This window comes from Podarcis vaucheri (assembly GCF_965113315.1).
Source record: "Podarcis vaucheri genome assembly, chromosome: Z".
Classification (NCBI taxonomy): Eukaryota; Metazoa; Chordata; class Lepidosauria; order Squamata; family Lacertidae; genus Podarcis; species Podarcis vaucheri.
This window is the reverse complement of record NC_138758.1, coordinates 47,681,061-47,704,602: the sequence shown is the minus strand read 5'-3', so window position 1 is coordinate 47,704,602 and position 23,542 is coordinate 47,681,061. Positions and strand designations below refer to the sequence as shown.

Here is a 23,542-nt window from a genome sequence, read left to right as displayed (position 1 = left end):
ATTGGCTGCAGCAGCTTCCTGCAGCCAATCGAAAGCCGCATCAGACGTTCGAGTTCCAAATAACATTTGCAAACCGGACCACTCACTTCCTGGTTTGCAGTGTTCAGGAGCCAAAACTTTTGAGTCGCAAGGCATTTGACAACCAAGATGCGACTGTATATCTTTTAACCTGCATAGGAAAGCCACTGTTGGGAGAGAAAATCTTACTTAACAAAGTTGGTAAGGACAATATTACCTTCAGGATTTTTATTTTATTTATTTTTAATGCAGAAGTTGTAAAGATTTGAGGTGGAACCAATAAAAAGTGACAAAGAAAATGGATTTGTACCATACAAGGTGATTTGTTGTACCTTACAAAAAAATTGTCACTCTGGACTCCTTTTGAAAAGACACATTGGCCTGAACACGGATTACGATCAATCTGTTGAGCTAAAACAGGCATAGGCAAACTCGGTCCTCCAGATTTTTTGGGACTACAACTCCCATCATCCCTAGCTAACAAGACCAGTGGTCAGGAATGATGGGAGTTGTAATCCCAAAACATCTGGAGGGCCGAGTTTGCCTATGCCTGTTGTAACTCTTCGTTGATATGGCTGTGATCAAAATCTGGGGACAGGAGCTGCACTCTGAGCATCAGCAGGATCCATGTATTGCCACTCTCTTCCTGGTCATGCATCCTTGACCAAAAGAGTCTTATCACTCGCACCGCCCTGATAAGCTAATTATTAACAGAGTCCGTGTGGTAGAGAATGCGGTTTGTGAGAGGGAAACTCAATCCTTTCCCCGAGGATTGGGTTGAGGCGTGAAATGAACATTGACCTGACAAGCTGCTGTGATGTATGGCCACTGCTGCTGCTACAATCAAACGCCGGCTTGGACCAACTAATTATGGGGAGAGTGAGAGGCTGCATGTCTGTTTATAGCGGAATCTCCTTTGTATTGTACACTGTCCAGGTTTCATTTCAACATCTTTTGACACCTCTTGCCTATATCCTCTTTTTATGGTTAGGAGATGTTTGTTTTGGGGGGGGTGTGTGTGCGTGGGTTTGTGGGTTTTTTGGAGTTAGACAAGCCACATTTTCTACTAATTCTTTCAGAATAAGATAATTAGATAAGCATTCTCTCCCCTCGAGGGTGTGTCTGGCACCTTCATTGTATAGCTTTCGTTGTATGCTGGGGGTACCCTTCTTTACTCTGGCCTTTTCACACCTGACGCATATGTATTCATGCATGTATGTCTTCTATTCTACATCCCATTAGTCTAAGTTATTATTATGATGCAAAGGTTTGGGGAAAGGTTTCAGATTCCATTGTTATTCCCCATTCTTCTGACTGTAAGCAGTTTCAACTGATTTTGATACTGGATTTTTATGTGGTATTTTTGTAATTCCCCCACCCCACCCATTATGGTGAGAGGCTGGTAAGAAATCTATTTGTTGATCATGCAGCCTGTGTGACTTTCATTTATTTTGAACTGCAGTGTAGTTGTAAATCTTGACGTGCAGGAGATAATGTCATGCCCTATAACCACATTTCCAAGAAGAGACCACAGGAAGAAGTGGCTGATCCATTATTATCTTTCCCCCCAAAGTGCAGCAGAATGAGGTCATATAATATCCAGTTTATTAGGATTAGCAAACTGCAGTCGTGTGCCAAACTTCCTGGTGGGGTTCACCTCCAACTGCATAGGCCAGGGGTAGGCAACCCAAGGGCCTTGGGCCAGATGCGGCCCAATTGCCTTCTCGGTCCGGCCCGCGGACAGTCCGGGAATCAGCATGTTTTTACATGAGTAGAATGTGTGCTTTAATCTAAAATGCATCTCTGGGTTATTTGTGGGGCATAGGAATTTGTTCATATTTCCCCCCAAAATATAGTCCGGCCTACCACATGGTCTGAGGGATTGTGGACTGGCTCACGGCTGAAAAAGGTTGCTGACCCCTGGCATAGGCTCATCTTGGAAACCACACTGAGTTTTACAAAACCTGAAATATCCAGCTTTTAATTAGAAGCACAAACTATCTTGCCAGTAAGTGTCGTTTGTTCTGCTGGCATGAAATAGGAAGCCCATCAAAGGAAAGAGGTATCTAGATGCTGCTTGATTATTTTTCTAATTCTCTGACTTTATGCAAATTTGTCATAAAGAAACTTGAAAGCCTCATTATCACCTTATACACGTCCAAGAGCAAGGAGAGTCCAGCTGTTACCTGGTTCTCCAGTACATCATATTCATTGCTCCTGGAACTGCATTTGTCTTTGTTCTCGCTCCACTATATCACCGCTTTAGAGACTTATACCCTTGCCCTTCTTATGCTCATGTGCTACTCAAAGTGGCTTAGATTAGAATAATTAAAATACAGCGTTGCTGTACTAAAACAACAATCAAAACTCCTCCTGGTGGTGGAGCATTAAAACTGTTAGTAAAGCTAAGTAGGGTCCGATATGATTTTAGAATTGGATGGTGGATTTAGTTTTGAGATTTCTGCATTAGATGACACTCGGGATCCATTCCAACTCTATAAATTCTTTGATTCTATGAAAGCAAACAATGACGGGAAGGTGGGTGGGATTCTTTCCTGACCTTGCAGCTATACATATTCTGAAAGTCTTTACAGTGGTACCTCGGGTTAAGTACTTAATTCGTTCCGGAGTCCGTTCTTAACCTGAAACTGTTCTTAACCTGAAGCACCACTTTAGCTAATGGGGCCTCCCGCTGCTGCCACCAAAGCACAATTTCTGTTCTCATCCTGAAGCAAAGTTCTTAACCCAAGGTACTATTTCTGGGTTAGCGGAGTCTGTAACCTGAAGCATCCGTAACCTGAAGCGTATGTAACCCGAGGTACCACTGTATTACAGTTGGGAAGAATGAGGGCATGTATCAAGTGTGGGAAACTGTTTTCAGCCCGAGGGGCACATCCTTTCTGTGCAACTTTCTGAGGGCCACATGCCAGTGATCAAAGGTGAACATGTACATTTTGCCTTTGGTGTAGTAGAGCCAGTATGGTGTAGTGGTTAAGAGCGGTAGTCTCGTAATCTGGGGAACCAGGTTCGCGTCTCCGCTCCTCCACATGCAGCTGCTGGGTGACCTTGGGCCAGTCACACTTCTGTGAAGTCTCTCAGCCTCACTCACCTCACAGGGTGTTTGTTGTGGGGGAGGAAGGGAAAGGAGAATGTGAGCCGCTTTGAGACTCCTGAAGGGGAGTGAAAGGCGGGATATCAAATCCAAACTCCTCCTCCTCCTCCTCTTCTTCTTCTCCTTCTTCTTCTTCAGAGTTGTATCCTGAGGAGAGTTCGAAGGGCCACACTAAGGGGCCTAGGGGGTCTGGATTTGGCCCTCAGGCCCAAAGTATTTACCCTGCCCCCAGATTTAAAGCTTGATTACAGTTGATGGAGATGGCATATGCAAACACATCAGGAAGAACCTTCTGGCAGTAAGAGCTGTTTGACAGTAGAACAGTCTCCCTCTGGGGGTTGTGGGGTTGTGGACTCTCCTTCCTTGGAGGTTTTTAAGCACAGGTTGGAGTACCATCTGCCAGGGATGCTTTGCTGAGATTCCTGAATTGCTGGGGGTTGGACTGGATAACCCTGGGGGTCCCTTCCAACCCTACAATTCTGTGATTCTATACCTGCTTGAAACTTGGTTTCCGTTGGGAAGGAAGATGAGAGGTGTAAGCTGGTAAGGAGAAGCGTTCATAAGGTCACCTTCCTTCAGCCCCCGGCCTCAAGTGCTTTGCCCGCTTCGTGTCAGTCTGCCAGAAAAGCCCTTCCTCCGTCTGTTGTCCGATGCTGTGAGCAGAACCAGGCACAGCGCTTGCGGTAATTAACTTTATTGCTCAGTAACCAAGGAGTCGGCACACGGCGCATCCATCAGATAAGCACGTCAGTTGCAGAAGCTAAAGTTCCTGTCCCTTCCTTCCTCTTGTTTATACCTCCCTCCTCGCTGTGACTCCGCTTTCCTTAATTGTTCCAGCCTTTTCTCGACTCTTGGTTCCTGTGCTGAGAGTGAGGGAGGGGAAGGAGCCAAATCAGGACTGTACAGTGGTACCTCGGGTTACATACGCTTCAGGTTACAAACGCTTCAGGTTACAGACTCTGCTAACCAAGAAATAGTACCTCGGGTTAAGAACTTTGCTTCAGGATGAGAACAGAAATTGTGCTGCTGTGGCGCGGTGACAGCAGGAGGCCCCATTAGCTAAAGTGGTGCTTCAGGTTAAGAACAGTTTCAGGTTAAGAACGGACCTCCAGAACGAATTAAGTTCTTAACCCGAGGTACCACTGTATTGCAGAGCAGGAGACAGAGCCCCTGCTCTTTCTGTGGCTACCTTAAGCCTCTCCCCTTCACCCTCACTCTCTGCTGATGATTCCTCCCTGTCCCATCAAAGGCCCCACAGTTGCCCCCTGGACCACGGGCTGCTCCCACTCTTCCTCATCCAGCCAGTCCCTGACACTTCACTCCAAGGATTCTGGTTTCCTCAGCAAACAGGGCCTCACCCACTCCCCAAGTAAATGGCGTCTTTGCACAGCGCAATTAAATTTGCTCAGCTGCAAGAAAGGCAGTTGTGGAAAATGAATGGTTTTCTATTTGCTTCTGTTTGTGCGCAGGTGCCCTTGAGACCAAGACCCAGGCAGGAAGGGGGTGGGGGAGAGTCCAGCTCCATCGACCCTCCAGCCTGCCTCTTCCATGGGAAGGGACAGATTGCACCCTGAGTTGTTGTTGCTTTTTTAAAAAAGAGATTGGTTTGTGCGGCTGGACTAAAAACAAAAATGAATGAAATTTTAATTTGTGTGTGTATAAAGCTTCTCGTTCTTCTTTTTAGAATAGCATTGATGCGCAGTTATGGTTCCTCCTCCCTATCCCCTTGGTCAAATAAATAATTTCCCTCTCTGACCCCTATGTCTCTACATGCACATATAGGTCACCTTCTATGCCAGCCGCAAACTCCTTTGCCGTGCATGGATCCTTGCACAGATGGAACAGATCCATCCACTTGCATGGAATTTGTCACTGTGTTCCATTTCCATGAGGGTAGCCCCTGCTGTCAGGGAGAATGAGGGTCTTACAAGCAGGAGTGAAGCACCACCTGAGCGCATGACTGCAAAGAACGAAATGATACTTCTTGATTCAGAAATGTTATCCAACTTTAATTGACAGAGCCAAGGGGAACAGCAGCAACAAAAGCTAAGCAGGGTCCAGTATAGTTTCAAATTGGATAGGGGATCATTCATTGAAGGGGATTAGAATACCCTCGGGATCCCTCCATCTCTAAATAATAATAATAATAATAATAATAATAATAATAATAATAATAATAATAATTTATTATTTGTACCCCACCCATCTGCCTGGGTTTCCCCAGCCACTCTGGGCGGCTTCCAACAAAGATTAAAAATACATCAAAATGTCACACATTAAAAACTTCCCTGAACAGGGCTGCCTTCAGATGTCTTCTAAATGTCAGGTAGTTGTTTATCTCTTTGACATCTGATGGGTGACATCTGATCAGTGCCACTACTGAGAAGGCCATACAGTTCTATGGTTCTATTAATCAACCTAGTAATACTCAGGGCCAGAATGAACTAAATAGTAGTGTCAGCAGAAGCTAGGGCAAAAAATCCTGCTAGCACAATGGGGCTTTTTCCACCTCTCCCCCCACCACTACAGACACTCCAAATCAGCTCTAAGGGTGAGGAGCCTAGGAGAACCTCTAAACCAGTGTTCCCCAACCTTGGGCCTCCAGCTGTTTTGGGACTACAACTCCCATCATCCATCGCTAGCAAGACCAGTGGTCAAGGATGATGGGAATTGTAGTCCAAAAACAGCTGGAGGCCCAAGGTTGGGGAACACTGCTCTAAACAGCCCTGGGGTGGGGAATAGAGAGGGGATCCTTCCAACTGGCAAGTGGAAAGGCTTGCACTAATAGAATGAGTGCAATATTGAATTTCACCCGTAGGACTGTCTCCAGTTAAGGTCCACTCAGAGTAGGCCTGCTGAAGTTAAAAGACCTAAGTCTGCAGTGCCTGTTATTTCCAGTGAGTCTACTCTGAGTAGGTCTAGCAGTGGATACAACCCACATATTTTGAAATTACTCTGCTTTTCCTGAAGGCCTACTGTTGTGCAGGCTATGCAAAGCTTTTCTCCTCTTCTGATCTGGCTTGATGATGGCAAAATAAAATAAAATATGAATGTCTTTGTTTCTTCCCTGTCCACTGAAAATCCGCATGGTGGAATTCAGATAGACAACGAGCTGGCCCAGAATGGCAGGACGCGATGGTGTGGGCATCATAATCTTGAGCAGACACGCTTGGTGCTTTGACATTTCACAAAATGCCTTTTCAGAGTTCTTGAGGATTTAGGCTCCTCCGATAGATTTCAGGCAGACGGATTCCATTCAGTGGCATAAAGCGGGGGATGTTGTGTGTACAATGCCCCAGTGTTTTCTGGGAATAAAGCTGCCCTTTTTCCTGCCCTTCCCCTCCCCAGCCCACCCCCAACACCACAAAGGGGGCTTTGCTGAGATTGCATAATGTTGGGGGTGGCAGGAGCAAGGACTTGGGGAGGGGGAGAACTTCCTCAGAACACAGAAGGTGTTATTAAATTCAGATGGTTTCAAATAGCCAAGACAGGGCCAGGGAGGAGCAATGGGAAACTGAAACCCTCCCCCCTCCCTTGCTAATAGGCATTTCTGCCCTCTTGATTTTCCCATCTCACATCCAGATTAATTGACCTGAAAATCAACAACATACAGGTTGCGATGTTTCCATTAAAGCTCAGTTTAAAGGTTGGTGAATATAGATGGTTCCCTGTGGAACCCTCTTGTACAGTCCCCTTTCTGTGGACTTGCTGAACTGTTCTGTAAGACTGGGGAGGCAGATTACGTTTCAGTCATTAAATCTCATTGAATGGGTTTTTTGAGATCCTTCTAAGAGAAGAGATGGAGGGGGGAAAAGACATCCTTCCTTCCTCCCTCGCTTCCTCCCTTGGTATACTCAAGCAATAGGTGTGCATTTCTTAACATCACACCCGGTCCGTTTCCCCATCTTGCAGGTTCCATGACTGATTTACTGAGTGTCCCCTATTCTTGCCACTGAAGTGTCTGTGAAGCAGAAAGAAAACAGTTGGCTTCCCCCGTCACCTGGCTCCTTGAACCTGAGAGAAGCCTCCTTTGGTCATTACTCACAGGCATACACACCAGCTCTCTCTTTACTACGGCCAGCCCCTATTTTGTGAAATTTGTCTTCTGTAAGGCCACATTCAGCATTCCAGTATACCTGAAGGAGCGTCTCCACCTCCATTGTTTTGCCCGGACACCGAGGTCCAGCACTGAGGACCTTCTGGCGGTTCCCTCGCTGCGAGAAGCAAAGCTACAGGGAACCAGGCAGAGGGCCTTCTCGGTAGTGGCACCCGCCCTGTGGAACACCCTCCCACCAGATGTCAAAGAGAAAAATAACTACCAAACTTTTAGAAGACATCTGAAGGCAGCCCTGTTTAGGGAAGCTGTTAACGTTTAATAGGTTATTGTAGTTTAGTGTTTTGTTGGAAGCCGCCCAGAGTGGCTGGGGAAACCCAGCCAGATGGGCGGGGTATAAATAATAAATTATTATTATTATTATCATCATTATCATCATCATCATCATCATCATCATCATGGGAGACACAGTGATGGGTGAGTGAGACACACTCTCCCATCTGGATTGCATGGAGGCTCGAAACGCACTCAACCTGCCTCATTCCAGATCAGACCAATTGTCCTTGCAGCCCTGTATTGACAACTCTTCCCGGGCATAGCTCTTCAGGTTCTCAGTGATAGGGATGTTGGAGAATTCTGACAAAAACTTCAAAGGAAGCAGAACTTGCTGCAGTTCGTGCACTTGTCAGTGGTCAGAAAGGGAAATCAGTCAAATAAATAAGATTGACACACAACTTTGTGGGTTTTTTAAGTCCACAAAATATACACTATTAATGTTTTTGAAAAACATTGGTTTGATGTTTCCCTTAAATTGGAATGAATGTAAGTTACGTAAGTCAGAGCTTTCCAAACTGTGTGTTGCGTCACGTTCGTGTGTCAGGGGCAGTGTGTTGGTGTGTTGCGCAAATGCTCCCTGCATTCTTAAAAGGGGTTAGTTTAACCTCAGGTTTGCTACTAAAATGGAATTACTGTGTCATGAAATAATGCATGTCTAAAAAGTGTGTCACCAACTTGAAAAGTTTGGAAAGCTCTGATGTAAGTTGTGTGAATTGTTATGTAAGAGCTTTACAAAAAAAAAATGTGCGGTTTAGAAATGATTTCAAATTTTAAAAATCAATCAACTGATTGAGCAAGGTGAATAATGTAGTATTTGGTGGAAACTGAAGTGCAGCAGAATGGAAACAGCGCTGATTGTAATGGTCATACGCTGGAAGGGAAATAGCTGCCTTCTTGCATTCCTAGCAAGTGATTTGTTATGCACAGGGATGTTATGCACAGGCAGTGAGACTGTGCTTTGTAGGTAAGGTAGTATTGGAATCTTCATGCAATCTGAAATAAAGTAGCCATATTTTTATTTATTTTACCGGTAAAGAAATTTCAGTCTAGCTCCTCTGCACCACTCAGCACAGCTTTGAGCAATTTTAAAACCACAATATTGTATAAGGTAATATAGACATTAAAATGGCAATGGTAAAAAATGCAACAATAGATGCACATTAAAATGACAGATATATGTGGGTAAAAATGCAACAATAAAATATGCAGTCATAAAAATACAGAAAAAGTACAGGAAAAAGTACAGAAAAAAGCAGTAAGAAACAATAAGAAAAAAGCAAGAGTTCATGAAAATGCAAGAAGAAAAAGAAAAGGAATTAAAAATAAATAAGAAAAAAGTTTGGTTTGGAAAGTGAATTCAGTTTGTTGTCTTAAGGGGGGGGGGGGAATGCCCCGACTTCTCCTTCTCCTCCTCTTCGACACCATAATCAGCTTCTTAACAGCAGGGTCTGTGTGTGTGTGGTTTGGGCACATTTAAATTGTTTACCTTTTCTTGGAAAAGCCTTCTAGAACCTTTCCAATATGAGAGCTATGAAAGAGGATGTTTTCATGAAGCTTTACTGACCAGAGGCAAAACCTCTTGCCTTGCTTGAAAGCTTTAATTATTGCACACACCCGGCCCATCTGTATCGAGTTGAACATCCTGCCAGAGGGGCATTAAATCCAGCACTCGATCCCCCTTTAAAAAGTTTAATAACTTCCTTTTCTGCCTTGCATCAGCCAAGAGGCATAAAATCGGGGGGTGGGGGTGGGGGTTGTGCAAAGACCCTGGGCTGGCCTGAGAGTGGGAAAAGAGATTTAAATATGCAGACTTCTGGAACTCAGTGGGAATGTAAACATAGATGACTATTTAAGTTGCAATCTTATGCTCACCTGGAAATCAGTCCCACTGACCTCAATAAGATTTATTTTTGAGTATAATTATTATTTATTAGAAATTTTATATGCCAGCCTTCTTCCAAAGATCACAGGGCGATTTACAGCATAAAAATATAAAATGTAAAATACAGTGGTACCTCGGGTTAAGTAATTCGTTCCGGAGGTCCATTCTTAACCTGAAACCGTTCTTAACCTGAGGTACCACTTTAGCTAATGGGGCCTCCTGCTGCTGCCACGCCACCGGAGCACAATTTCTGTTCTTATCCTGAAGCACTATTTTTGGGTTAGCGGAGTCTGTAACCTGAAGCGTATGTAACCTGAAGTGTATGTAACCTGAGGTACCACTGTACATATAATAATAGCAACAGCAACTACCAATAACCCCCCTCCCACAAACACATTTTAAAGGCCATAGATTCTTCAATCAGCCAAAGGCCTGATGGAAGGGGAACATTTTCACCTGGCGCTAAAGGTGTATAATAAAGACACCTGAGAAACCTTCCTGGGAGAGCTTTCCACAAGTGGGGAGCCACTGCAGAAAAGGCCCATTCTCATGTTGCTGCCCTCTGGTCCCCTCACAAAGGGGGCAAAATAAGAAGGGGCCTCAGCTGTTGCTCACAGGGTCTGGGCCGATTTATATGGGGGGAGGCAGTCCTTGAGGTATTGCAATCCTGACGCATTCTAGGCTTTATAGGCCCAAACCAGCACTTTGAATCGGGCTCATAAACTAATTGGCAACCAATGTGGTCGGTCCAGGATTGATGTAATATGCTCAAACCATATTGTCCCGGTGAACAACCTGGTCACCGAATGGTTGTGTGTAAGAGCTTCAGTGATATTGGGCTGCATTTATGTAGCTTATTTCTTAACTACACTCAAAAAGTGTTGTACCCAAAACCTGAACTTTATGCAAAGGGGAGCCATAAGGGCACCTCCAGGCATCCTTTATTATAATATCAGGGCAATTATATGGGATCCCACTTTCAGTACCTCTTACACTTTCAAATGTTTCAGTGTAGACATACTGCTTCATTTCCAATAAGTACATGCCGCTTAAATTCTTGCTTAAATTCTGTAACTTTACACCACAAATGTTCCAGGGTGGCTCCCCCTCCCCCCTTTTGTTGCAGTATAGCAGAAGACAGGGCCTTCTGGGTGACTGCACCCCAACTTTGAGGCTCTTTCTCTTCAGAAGTGCCGACAAATTCCCTTGTTTTCCCAGGCTTTTGGAATACTTTTTTTAGCCTAGCCTGTTCTGTTTATAGTTTAGTTTTTATTTTACATCACGTCTGCTTTTAATCTCTCTATCTCTCTCTAGATTATTGTTGGGAGCTGCTCAGAGACCTTTGATGAAAAGCGTTTTAAAAATATTATGGGGAAAAAAATAATACAATTGAAAACAACCCATGGTTTGTTTGGAGAGGGAGACAAACAATGAGCCCTCATTTGGCTGTAGTACTAAGGCAAACCATGGCTTAACTCCTGTTAGAACAGCATTAGCAAGAGAAAAAGCAGGGGAGTTGCTGTGATTATCTCACTGTACACTAGCTTGTCTGCTCATTCATTCACTCATTCTAAGCTATAGTTTGGCTTAGTGCTTTGTGCCAACCAGGCCAATATTTGCAAACACACACACACACACACACACACTGTTGGGGGAAACTTAGATCTGCTTAACAAGAGCAACAACAACAGCCTGCCTCCACTCTGTTCTAAATCTGGCGGCTGAAGCTTGAAAGAAATCCAGGGCTAGATCTTGTGTGTGGCTGGGGTTCTGTGACCTCAGTTCGGGTTCTGCACCTCATGTAAAAACCCCTCCTCTGTTGCAGTGCAAATGCACAGTTGTGCTTTTATGTGCAACTTATTGCAGTCAATGGCACATGGGATGGAGTAGTTGACTGGCTCTCCCTAGTGGCCTGCCGTTTTGCATCCAACTTCACCCAGCTGTTGCTAGTTAGGCAGCCACTTGTTGGAGGAACTCTAGCACTGGCTTTCCTCCAGCAAGCAGGGGGCTGGATTAGATCTCTAACCCATGAGGCTAGCTTTCCCCAAAACTACATCCGTCTGCCCCACACCTGACATCTTATGTGATGTCAGGTGTGGGTAAGGTGAGGATGCTGCTAGCAAACGAACAGTTGGCAGCTGAAGTTGTCACCTGATGTCATAACAGCACTTGCCCAACAGTCAAAAATTATCTGTGGAGGGTGTGCCAGTTCTTCCTATGGCCCTTGGGCTGAAAAGAGCTCTGTGCCCATTGATTAGCTGACCTCAAGGAGACTGTCAGCTGTATGGTTCTTTGACCTGGTTGTTGTTGGAGTTAGGGTTTCTAGCAAAAAAAAAAAGGACAAGTAGATCCCACTATCTAGAAGCCTTTGTTATCTCTGTGCTGAATTGGCTCTCCTCCCATGCTACCTTCATTCACTGAAATAGCCTTGTACCGAAAAGGTTCCCATCATTCCTCCTTCCCTGACTCACATCGCCTCTGTTCTTGTTTGTTTTTAAACAGCTCTGGAAGATGCCGCTGCAAAGCTGGTTCAGATGGCCCCAAATGCACCCAGTGCCAGGAAGGCTACTCCCTGTTCAACGGGACCACCTGCGAACCTTGTCGGTGTAACAACCATTCTGCGAGTTGCGATCGGTTGACAGGTGAAAAGCAAGGGGAGGAGGGGACTCGGGCTTTTGGTGGCCCTGGGTAAGGTTGGTAGGGTTTTGTTGAGGCTGATAAAGAATAACAAGACAGCATCACAATCCTGTTGTGTATCCTCCAGTATTTCAGAGAGGAAGGGAGGAGCACTCTTGTCTACTTGTAATACCCACATTTTCAGCACAGAAGGGCTGTAGCTAAGGGGTAGAGCAGCTGCTTTCCCTGCAGATTATAGGTGCAGAAATATATGTGCCAGTATAAACCAATGCTCCCACCATGCCCATCACTGCTTGCCCTCCCTCTTACTCCCTTCCTCCCCACCCCTTGCCTCCTCCTCCACTTCCTGAGGCTGCAGGCATGGCCTTTCAGAGGTGTTTGGGCATGACCTTTTTACGATTGGCAAAGCACCTTCCAGGTCGTGTCAAAGCACCTCTGGGAGGTTGTGCCTGCAGCCTCGGGCAGCAGTGACAGGGAAGTAAGTGGCAATGGTGCAGGGGTGAGGGAGCAAGCAGGTGGGCAGGCAAGTGACGGTGATGAGATGGTGTAGAGGAAAAAGAGGTGGTGTACCTCCTTTAAAAGGGACGCGGGTGGTGCTGTGGGTTAAACCACAGAGCCTAGGGCTTGCCGATCAGAAGGTCGGCGGTTCGAATCCCTGTGATGGGGTGAGCTCCTGTTGCTTGGTCCCTGCTCCTGCCAACCTAGCAGTTCGAAAGCATGTCAAAGTGCAAGTAGATAAATAGGTACCGCTCTGGCGGGAAGGCAAACAGTATTTCTGTGCGCTGCTCTGGTTCGCCAGAAGCGGCTTAGTCATGCAGGCCACATGACCCGGAAGCTGTACGTCGGCTCCCTCGGCCAATAAAGCGAGATGAGCGTCGCAACCCCAGAGTCGGCCACGACTGGACCTAATGGTCAGGGGTCCCTTTACCTTTACCTCCTTGAAAAAAGCACTGGGAATGTCCTCCATCTGAAACCCTGCAGAGCTACTGCCACTCAGTTTAGACCTATGGTTTTTAACCTTTTTTTTGGGGGGGGGGGTAATGGACCCCCTTGAGAATCTGATGAAAGTTATGGATCCCCTTCCCAGAAAAATGTACATAAATATATGGGCACACAATTCTGCATACAATTTGCGCCCGGTTCATGGACCCCCTGAAACCCACCCATGGACTCCTGGTATAGATAGCTTGACCTAGATGCACCAATGGTCAATATGAAGTAGTTTCCTTTGTTCCTGTGCTCACTCCAAGGATCTCTGGTGATATTCTCCCAGCCTATGAGAACCAGTGTGGTGTTGTGGTTAGAGTGTTGGAGTGATGACCTGGGATGCCACGGTTCAATTTCACATTAAGCCATGAAACTCACCGGGTGGTGAACTTGGGCTGGACACCATCTCTCAGTCTCACCTGCATCACAGGGTTGTTGTGAGGATAAATTGGAAACAGACAGTAAATAAGCTAAACGTCTTGAAAGTTTAGGCATGCCAATAATGGTGTTTCAAAGACTGTTTCTCCCTCAAAAGCAAAACTAAACCTCAAACGCTATGTAGTGATCTGACCATTATGGGATTAAAGAACCTCTTATTAGGCACCTGAGCAGGACTACACCCTTAGACTCTCAATGCATTTCTGTTTCTGTCTAGGATAGTTGAGTACTAAACAGTCTGTTTTCTTAGTCTGCAATAAAGTGAGCCTGAGTTCTAGCTAAAGCCTGCTTATATCAATGCAAACAGGTAAAGGAAATATATTTTTTAAAATGCCTTTTCAAAAAATATAAAATCTTAAAAGCAGCAACACTCATGGCTGAACATCAAAACAATTTCACCCAACACTATGTTTTGGGATAGACTGCCTTACATAGCTGTCAACGTTTCCCTTTTTTAAAGGGAAATTCCCTTATTCCGAATAGGATTCTTCACAAGAAAAGGGGAAAGTTGACAGCTATGCTGCTGTATGGCACCATCTGATTTCTTTTGTATGTATGCTCAGTGCTAATATAAATCAAGAACTTTAGAGATGTGGGTTGTCTGCCCTCTTGTGGCAGCTGTTGAGACACCATAGAGGCCCTTTTCGTTATTAGAAATAAGTGACAGTCAAAGGCTCAAAGCGGACATGTCTGCCTTCCTGCATGCTAGTCTGAAACCCCACACCGATGCAAAGCTTCCCTGTGTTGACAAGGATTTTTGGGGAGGAAAGCAGAACTTGGGTGCCAGTGGGAGGAACATCCTTACACAACAGAAACCCCATAAGGAAACCCCATAAGGGTATTATGGTCTGAAATACAATAGTAGATGGGACATAGTAAAGCACAATTTTCAGTGGAGAACGGCCGTAGCTCAGTGGCAGAACATCTGCTTTGCCTGCAGAAGGTCCATGGTTCAATCCCTGGCATTTCCAAGCAAAGCCAGGAAATAAAACTGTCTTGAGACCCTGGAGAGCCATGTGCAGATAGTATCGATCTGGGATGGGGAACCCCAGGCCCAGGGGCCGTATGTGGTCTTCCAGGCCTCTCTGGACTCCCCCAGTCCACACCCCTCCCACCAGGTCACACTGCTCACTGGCCCTGCTTTGCCTCCTTGAGGGCTCTGGTCTGCCTCTGATGTTCTGCCTTGAATTCTGACTACGCCTCTTGCTTATCAGGGTGGAGAGGGCTGTGTGAGTGTGCATGTGGAAGCTACCCTACGGTACAAAGGCAATATTTACATGCGTCTTTCCACTTACTACTGGCCTGCTCTCCACCCCGAAGGCTGCCCAGAAGGGAATGCGCATTTCATTACCTGACCTGGAGATTGAACCTGGTACCTTTTGCTTGCAAGCCATGAGTTCCACCATTGAGCTGCGACTCTGGTTCAATACAAGGTATCTCCAGCATCTGCTCCAATAGTGATTTTAATTCTCTGGGTACTGCCAACAGTAAATAGAGCCAGAGCCAATGGAGACAGCGCTACATTTGTCTTCTTTCCTGGTGAGTTGTACAGGAGGCAACACTGAAACCAAGGAGGAGATAAAGCTCCTGGGCAGGGATACCCCCTGAGCTGTTAGTGGGACAGTTCCCTATCGGTCCTAATGGACCAGCCTCCATTGCTTTCAGCCGTCAAGATAGTTGACGGCCACTCTCAAGTCTCTCTGTTTATTTTCCTTTTCAGTGGGCTAAGCATACCCAGCTCTCAACTGTTCCTCATTAAACTTGGGGTTGCATCCAAGCCAGTTCTACTTGAAGTAGAGCCACTGAAATTAATGGAGCTACACAAGCGGTGTCCATGAATTGCAATGTATTTATGCTCAGTAGGACTAATATTGGCTACAACCCCTCGTTTCCAGACCCCTTGCCATCCTGGTCACCTTGCTCTAGACCAGGCTTCCTCGGCCCTCCAGATGTTTTTAAGACTACAATTCCCATCATCCCTGACCACTGATCCTGCTAGCTAGGGATCATGGGAGTTGTAGGCCAAAAACATCTGGAGGGCCGAGGTTGAGGAAGCCTGCTCTAGGCGCAATCCAGATTCTGTGGTCCACACAGCCCAAAGCTAGGGCTGGGTGGCGGGGTCATAGAACTGGCTACCTGCCTTTCTTCAAGATACCTTTTGTACTCTTCTATCTGCTGGACCTTGAATCTTCCCCCACTAAAAGCCCCAACACAACTCCACCAAAAGCCTCACATGGTCTTGGCAACAGTGCTGGTGAGCAACTGGCTAAATCCTCATTATTGGGTCCACTGTTTCTTATGTACCCAAAATGTCACCATCTGTGTACAAGAGGGGGAAGCAGCAGTAGGTTTAGGGGAAACCTATGGTTTGGAGCAGCACAAAATCCTGGATGGGGGGAACCTACATGGGAGAACATCCCTCCCCAAAATCCCAGCCCAATGAAAGCTGAGAATTCTGTCTTTTCAGGGGTGTGGAATGGAATACGGTATCCAGAACAGGAGTGTGCCTTGCTGCAACATTTTGTTGCAGGTCCTACTTGTATTTTTGTGGTCATTTTGAGTTCCCGCCCACTGCTTCGGACAGCTGTTGTCTTTGTCTTTATTTCTGCATTTATCTTGTTTTCTAGGCACTTGCTTGGACTGTCAAGGGAACACAGAAGGTGCTTCATGCGAGAAATGCAAGGGGCAGTACTACCGAAGTGGTTCACGACACCATGAGTGTCTTCTTTGTCCTTGCTCCCCTGTAGTGTCCTCTGGCAGCTGTCATATAAGTAAGATGGTTTTCTAAAATTGTGGGATTTCACTATGGTGCATCAACATAAGAACACCAGATGAGCCCTGCTGGATCAGGCCAGTGGACCAACTAGTCCAAAATCCTGTCTCCACAGTGGTGAACCAGATGTCTGAACCTTGAAAGAATGACAGCTTGTGTTTCCCAGCAACAGGTATATATGCTACCAGTGTGTAGCGTGGGTGGCAAGCGCCTGGGGCCACACAGAAGGGGGCTGGGAGGGAAGGAAACAGATGGCATACGCATACGCATTCAACTGCCTAGCAGCTCCTGACACACCTAGGAGATTGCAGCTGCAGAGGTAAGAAAGGAAGAGCCATTCCGTTTTCTGGAAAGGTCACTTCCTGGATTGCATGGGGAAGCACACAGTTCTTTTGAGGCAGTATCAGGTGTTGAAATTTTGCACTCCATAACAACTTTGCACCCGGGGAAACTGCCCTTGTGCCCCCCTGCTATGCCACTGCATTCTTCTACCAGCAGTGGAGGCAGAACATAGCCATTGTGGCTAATAGCCATTGGCAGCATGGAACTGTTAATTCACAGGTGGAGTGCTCTTGAGACTGGAGGCTCTGTGGAACTACCCAGGGAGAAAGTGTCAGCCCTGCATGCATTTTGTCAAGGCACTTTCGAAAGCCAGTTCTTCCAGCCCCCTTCAGAACTATCTGTTGTTCAGAGGCAATGGTGATACCCAGGAGAATTCTGCTAGGGTTCACTAACATGCCATAGCAAGCTAGGCTGTAGGTGAACGCATCTCACCTTGCTAGGCGTAGATGCGACCTGTGCAGTTAAAACAGTTATGGGATTGCAGAGCTGCAATGGTCACATGGGGCATGCTAGAGGTAGACGTATCATTCCCACATTTACAAACACCTTTCCACCAAGGATCTCAAGGTGGCATGCATGCATCTCTTTCCATCCTACTGCCATTTTGTCTTCACAACAGCCCTGTAAGGTATGTTAGGCTGAGGGACAGTAACTGGTCCAAGGTGAGCACACAGGGCCAAGTGGGGATTTGAAGTCCCTGGTCCTAGTCCAGTCCCTGGCCATTTGACTTCTTCTAACTTCTGCATAATGCGAAGAAGATCAGCTGTGGATTGAAAGCTGGCTTAAACAATCCTTCAAGAGCAGGGTGAGAAAACAGGAAATGGAAGCAGGTGACAGCTACAGTGTGGCTGCAACTTGGTGCTTACCAAAGGGATCAATTCCTCATGCTGGAGAAGAGAAGCAAGCTTTGGAGGTTTGTATGATGAGCTGCTGTGGCAGACATCTAAGTAAGAAAGGCTGAGGATGGCTTACTATGTCTGCAGTTCCACTTTTGGTTGCACTGTTTCCTGAACAGCTGCCTCGACGGGTACCTGTGGCTTCCTCCTCTGAGTACAGTAGCTGGCTCAGCTGCTCAGGGAGTAAAGATCTGGAGCCAAGCTTCAGAGTCCCCGAGTTCCAAAGCTTTCACACTACCAGTTGCTGGGAATCACAAGAGCTGCACTCAAGTTCTGGTTGTTGGCTTCCCATGTATGTTTGGTCACTGAAAACAGGATATTGGATTAGTTCCAAAGTGTTGACATTGCCACACTAAATGGCCGAGTTCTTGCAGATACGGTTATGTTAGGAGGCCCACTGAAATAAAAGTGGACCCCTCCTCAAAACCAAGGTAAAAATAATCCTCAACCACCACCACCACAAAAACTGAATTGGTGGGTTGAATGCATAAGAAGACAAAAGAGGACTAGGATTGTGTTCTTAGGGTGGCCATGTGGCAAGTTCCATTAGTGGAAGTAACTAGTGTTCTTTCCCTTGTAGAGCCCGGTCACCGCACGCCAACCTGTGACCAATGCCGCCCTGGCTACAGCGGTGCTCATTGCAACCAGTGTGACATTGGCTACTACAGCTCTGACAGCCTCTGTATCAAATGCCAGTGCAATGGGAATGTCGACCCAGCGCGGTCACCCAGAGTCTGCAGGCTGGACACAGGGGAATGCCTTGGCTGCCTTTACCACACGGCAGGATTTCACTGTGAAAAGTGCCAGGAAGGTTACGCCAAACGTTCGGAAGGCGCGAATTGCACCAGGAAAGGTAAAACTTGTTTTTTTTCACTTGACGTTAGCTTAAAGACCCTCTCCTATTCTCAGAGCTTTAGGCTGCAACTAGCGGTGGAGGAAGAAGTCAGTTCTGTGTGTGCAGCAATTAGAAACTCCTTAATTTGCACTTCTTGAACCAATACATGAACCAAAGCAACTAACTTTCAAAATTCGCACTTATCTGAATGTTGTATTGCAGTTCTCCAAACAGTATGTGTAAAGATGCACATTTTAGGGAGAAATGCACCTAAAATACGTATGTAGGAGTGAAAGTAATATACAGAAATGCATTATGTTAGGGAAGATGGCTTGAAAAAAATGTGTGTAGCATTCAAAAATATATAAAATATGAGTTTCTTAGGAGAGATTCACATTAAAATGCTGACAAATATTCATGATGGTAAAGTTATTTTTAAAAGGTAAAGTTCCCTTACCTTTTAAAAATATTAGATAGATAGATAGATAGATAGATAGATAGATAGATAGATAGATAGCCTGGGAGTGCTGGAATGGATATATACCCAATACAACTCCCACCATTCCTAGCTAACAAGTGGTCAGGGATGATGGGAGTTGTAGTCCCAAAACATCTGGAGTGCTGAGTTTGCCTATGCCTGGTCTATGATCTTTGAGGAAACTTGGAGAACAGGTGAGGTCCCTACAGACTGGAGGCAGGCAAATGTCCCCATCTTCAGAAAGGGGGAAAAGGAAGACTCAGGTAACTACCAACCAGTGAGCTTGACTTCAGTACCAGGGAAGGTCCTGGAACAGATAATTCAACAGTCGGTCTGTGAGCACTTAGAAAAGGATGCTGTGATTATGAAGACCCATCATGGGTTTCACAAAAATAAGTCATGCCAGATGAACCTCCCATCTTTTTCTCTTTTTTTGCTGGAATTACAAACTTGATGGATCAGAGGAATGCTGTGGACACAGTGTATCTTGATTTCAGTAAGGCTTTTGACAAAGTCCCCCATGATATTCCCATGAGGAAGCTGGTAAAATGTGGGTTGGACGAGGTAACTGTTAGGTGTATTTGTAGCTGGTTGACTGAACCCACTCATTAATGGTTCCTCGTCATCCTGGGAAAAAGTAACAGAAGAGATTCCGCAGGGTTCTGTCCTGGGCCCATTGTTGTTCAACGTCTTTATAAATGACTTGGATGAAGGAATTGAGGGGATGCTCATCAAATTTGCAGATGACACCAAACTGGGAGGCGTAGCTAATGCCACAGAAGACAGAATCAGAATTCAAAATCACCGTAACAGATTGGAGAACTGGGCGCAAGCTAACAAAATGAATTTCAATAGGGACAAATGTAAGGTTCTGCACTTAGGCAGGAAGAACCAGATGTACAAATATAGGATGTGGGGCACCTGGCTTACTAGCAGTACATGTGAAAGGATCTAGGGGTCTTTGTGGAACACAAGCTTAACGTAAGTCAACAGTGTGATGCCCCAGCAAAAAAGAGCTAATGCTATTCTAGGCTGCATCAACAGAAGTCTAGTGTCCAGATCAAGGGAAGTAATAGTCCCACTCTATTCTGCCTTGGTCAGACCACACCTTGAATACTGTGTCCCGTTCTGGGTGCCACAATTTAAGAAAGATATTGACAAACTGGAACGTGTGCAGAGGAGGGCAACCAAGATGATCAAGGGTCTGGAAACCAAGGCTTATGAGGAACAGTTGATGGAAATGGGTATGTTTAGCCTGGTAAAGAGAAGATATGATACCATCTTTAAATACTTGAAGGCCTATCACATGGTAGATAGAGCAAGCTTGTTTTCTCCTGCTCAGAATGGCAGGTCTGAAACCAATTGTTTCAACTTTCAAGAAAGGAGACTAAACACCAGGAAGAACTTTTTGAAGGGAGGAGCAGTTTCCTTCAGAAAGTCGTGGGCTCTCCTTCCTTGGAGGTTTCTAAGCAGAGGTTGGATGGCCATCTGTCATGGATGCTTTAGCTGAGGTTCCTGCTTTGCAGGGGGTTGGACTAGATGACCTTTGGGGTACCTTTCAACTCTATGATTCTATGTTCTTACATTTAGCCACTGCCCGGGTTGGGGCGTAGGGTGGCAGCACTGTGACTGGGCCCACAATAAACTAACTAACTAACTTTGTGGTGAGTTCACCTACCTTTCCCTCAGAAAAAATACAGTGATGATATTCTTACAAACAAACAATCAAACACATCAGAAATGTGAACTGAATTTAAGAGCTAAAATTTAAACTGGTGTGGGTGCCCTTGGAAATCCATGCCTTATGTATATTAGAATGCTATTTTGAAGTTTGTAGGTTTCATAGAATCATAGAGTTGGAAGAGACCACAAGGGCCATCGAGTCCAACCCCCTGCCAAGCAGGAAACACCATCAGAGCACTCCTGACATATGGTTGTCAAGCCTCTGCTTAAAGACCTCCAAAGAAGGAGACTCCACCACACTCCTTGGCAGCAAATTCCACTGTCGAACAGCTCTTACTGTCAGGAAGTTCTTCCTAATGTTTAGGTGGAATCTTCTTTCTTGTAGCTTGGATCCATTGCTCCGTGTCCGCTTCTCTGGAGCAGCAGAAAACAACCTTTCTCCCTCCTCTATGTGACATCCTTTTATATATTTGAACATGGCTATCATATCACCCCTTAACCTCCTCTTCTCCAGGCTAAACATGCCCAGCTCCCTTAACCGTTCCTCATAAGGCATCGTTTCCAGGCCTTTGACCATTTTGGTTGTCCTCCTCTGGACACGTTCCAGTTTGTCAGTGTCCTTCTTGAATTGTGGTGCCCAAAACTGGACACAGTACTCCAGGTGAGGTCTGACCAGAGCAGAATACAGTGGCACTATTACTACCCTTGATCTAGATGCTATACTCCTATTGATGCAGCCCAGAATTGCATTGGCTTCCATTGTCACTTGATCTCTTGAGGTTTATTTCATTTCAGAATCTATTTCATTAGCAAAACATGAAAGTGATGTACCAAAAAATTATGACAAATCCCAGAAACTTGAGAACACACACTTTTAAAAAGAGTTATTATTAAATGTCAACTTGTATGCTGCTTTTCAAAACCAGTATTCTTCCCAAAGTAGCTCTAAATATTGAAAGGTTATAAATTGGGTGGCAGGTGTGGGAGGGAGATATTTTACTAGAATTTGTGATAGTGAAATAAGGTTTGATAAGGTTTGATAAGTTTTATTAAATTAAAAGATGGGAAACCATCCTGTATTCGTTTTATCCTTTCTGAATTGGTAAGTATTTATTAATTACTAGAAAATGGGCCGGGAAATGCTGTTGACCTGCTGTGATGTGGGTTAATGGATGTGTTTGATGCTTAATAATAAGAATAAGAATACACTCACTTTTGCCATATTTGCCTTTTAAAAAAAATTCTCTAGAATATGTTCCTGGTCCCGAAGGCAGAGGGTTGACTCCTCCAACTATAAACATCAGTGTATCGACATCATACTCAGCCACCAACAGCACGTTACCCCAGCCTCCGATGGTACAGACAGTTTCCCCCATCAGTTCCTCTGACAATAGTACTTCTACTTTAGCTGATGTATCATGGACCCAGTTCAATATCATCATCCTTACTGTCATTATTATCCTCGTGGTTCTGCTGATGGGATTTGTGGGTGCTGTCTACACATACCGCGAATATCAGAACAGGAAGCTGAATGCCCCCTTTTGGACCATTGAGCTCAAGGAGGACAACATCAGTTTCAGCAGCTACCATGACAGCATCCCCAATGCTGATGTCTCAGGCCTGTTGGAGGACGATGGCAACGAGGTGGCACCCAATGGCCAGCTGGCGTTGGCTACTCCCATGCATAACTACAAGGCTTGAGAGTTTACTTCGAAATCTTGCAAGTGGAGCAAACCAGTGCAGTGCCTGTTGGGAAGGACACCAGTCAATGACACCAGCGTTCTGGGCAAGAGGACTAAATAACTTTCCCAGCGTTGGCCATGTCCAGGCTTTGGGGTCCACACACACACACACACACACACACACACACACACAGTGTTGGACACTGGAGATAATAAAGGAGTTTCAGGTAAATTTACAGATTGTATTCAATTCATTGTTTCCCATCAAAATCCATCCTTGCCACTATGGATATAAACTTGTATTTTAAAAAAATGGAGTTGCTTTGAAATATATTTTTGTATGAAATGATGAAGGCATATACCAAGACGTCATCTCATCGCCAATCAAAAGCTATGTTGAAACACTGGACGCCTGATTTTAAAACTCTTGTTTTGAAATGTAGCCATTGTCATATAAATTATGGGAAATGGCTTTTATGGTTTGGAGAGCCGGGGGGCTGGGGGTGGATTCCCAGACCTTTTTTTTGTGCTCTTAAAAGAGTTTTGCTTTTTCTTCTTCTTCTTTTTAAAAAAAGAAAAGTCACTGGTGAAAAGATGCGCTGATAGAAACCAAGAACTCTGAAAGTTGGCATTTATGCTTTGACCTTAGAAGTACGAAAAAGAAATGAGTGAGGGTGTTGTACTTTTTCTGCAACCTTCCTTCAAATGTGATGATGATGCTATTTAAAATGCAAGAATCTGTTTATTTTCTTAGCTTTGTTGAACTCTGATTCTCCCAAGGGATGCTTAGTGAGGACGTTGCACAAGCATTGTTCCCCGAGTCTCCAATCTGGTGTGGAAACAGCCTGTATACAGAATGTAACAAAGCTTCCTCTGCAATGTATTTGTAAACTATTTGTACAAAAATGACATATTTTATCACTTAGATTTTATCTGTACAGCCCCTCACAGCATTGTAAAAAACAAAAACAAACAAACACAGAACTCAAAGCAACAACAAGTAAGCAAGTATTGTATTAAAGTGCTGTAAATTTCAATGGCAATATTGTTGGAGCTGGGCCTCCGGCAAAGGTTTGTTGCTAACTTTTTCCTCTTCTGATAATATGACTAACTTTCTGATCTTAAATTGATCGTTCCTCCCTCTTTTTTTTTTTTTTTGTTTTAACGTCTACAGCAGGGGTGAGGAGGAACCTCTGGCCTCGGCACCAAATGTGACCCTCCAGGCCTCTTTGTCTGACCTTCAAGGCTCTCCTCAGGCAGGGCCGCCCTGCCCATGAGTCAGACTGAGGCAGCTGCCTTGGGTGGTAGAATCCTGTGGGGCAGGTGGGCAACCCCAGTAAGCAAGGCTTTGGTGGGGGAAGGGGCCGGTTCCTTCCCATTTTGTCTCAG

General features: G+C 45.3%; 1 protein-coding gene across 1 annotated transcript in view; it reads left to right on the top strand.

Moving 5' to 3' along the window:
- Positions 1–23,292, top strand: part of MEGF9 (multiple EGF like domains 9) — an 84,740-nt gene extending 61,448 nt beyond the window's left edge. Inside the window, exons 3-6 of the mRNA XM_082208907.1 lie at positions 11,905–12,044; positions 16,092–16,235; positions 18,056–18,328; positions 21,721–23,292. Of these exons, the coding sequence (XP_082065033.1) occupies positions 11,905–12,044; positions 16,092–16,235; positions 18,056–18,328; positions 21,721–22,172 (1,009 nt within the window). The 3' untranslated portion in view covers positions 22,173–23,292. The remainder of the gene's footprint in view (positions 1–11,904; positions 12,045–16,091; positions 16,236–18,055; positions 18,329–21,720) is intronic.
- Positions 23,293–23,542: the final 250 nt, after the last annotated feature.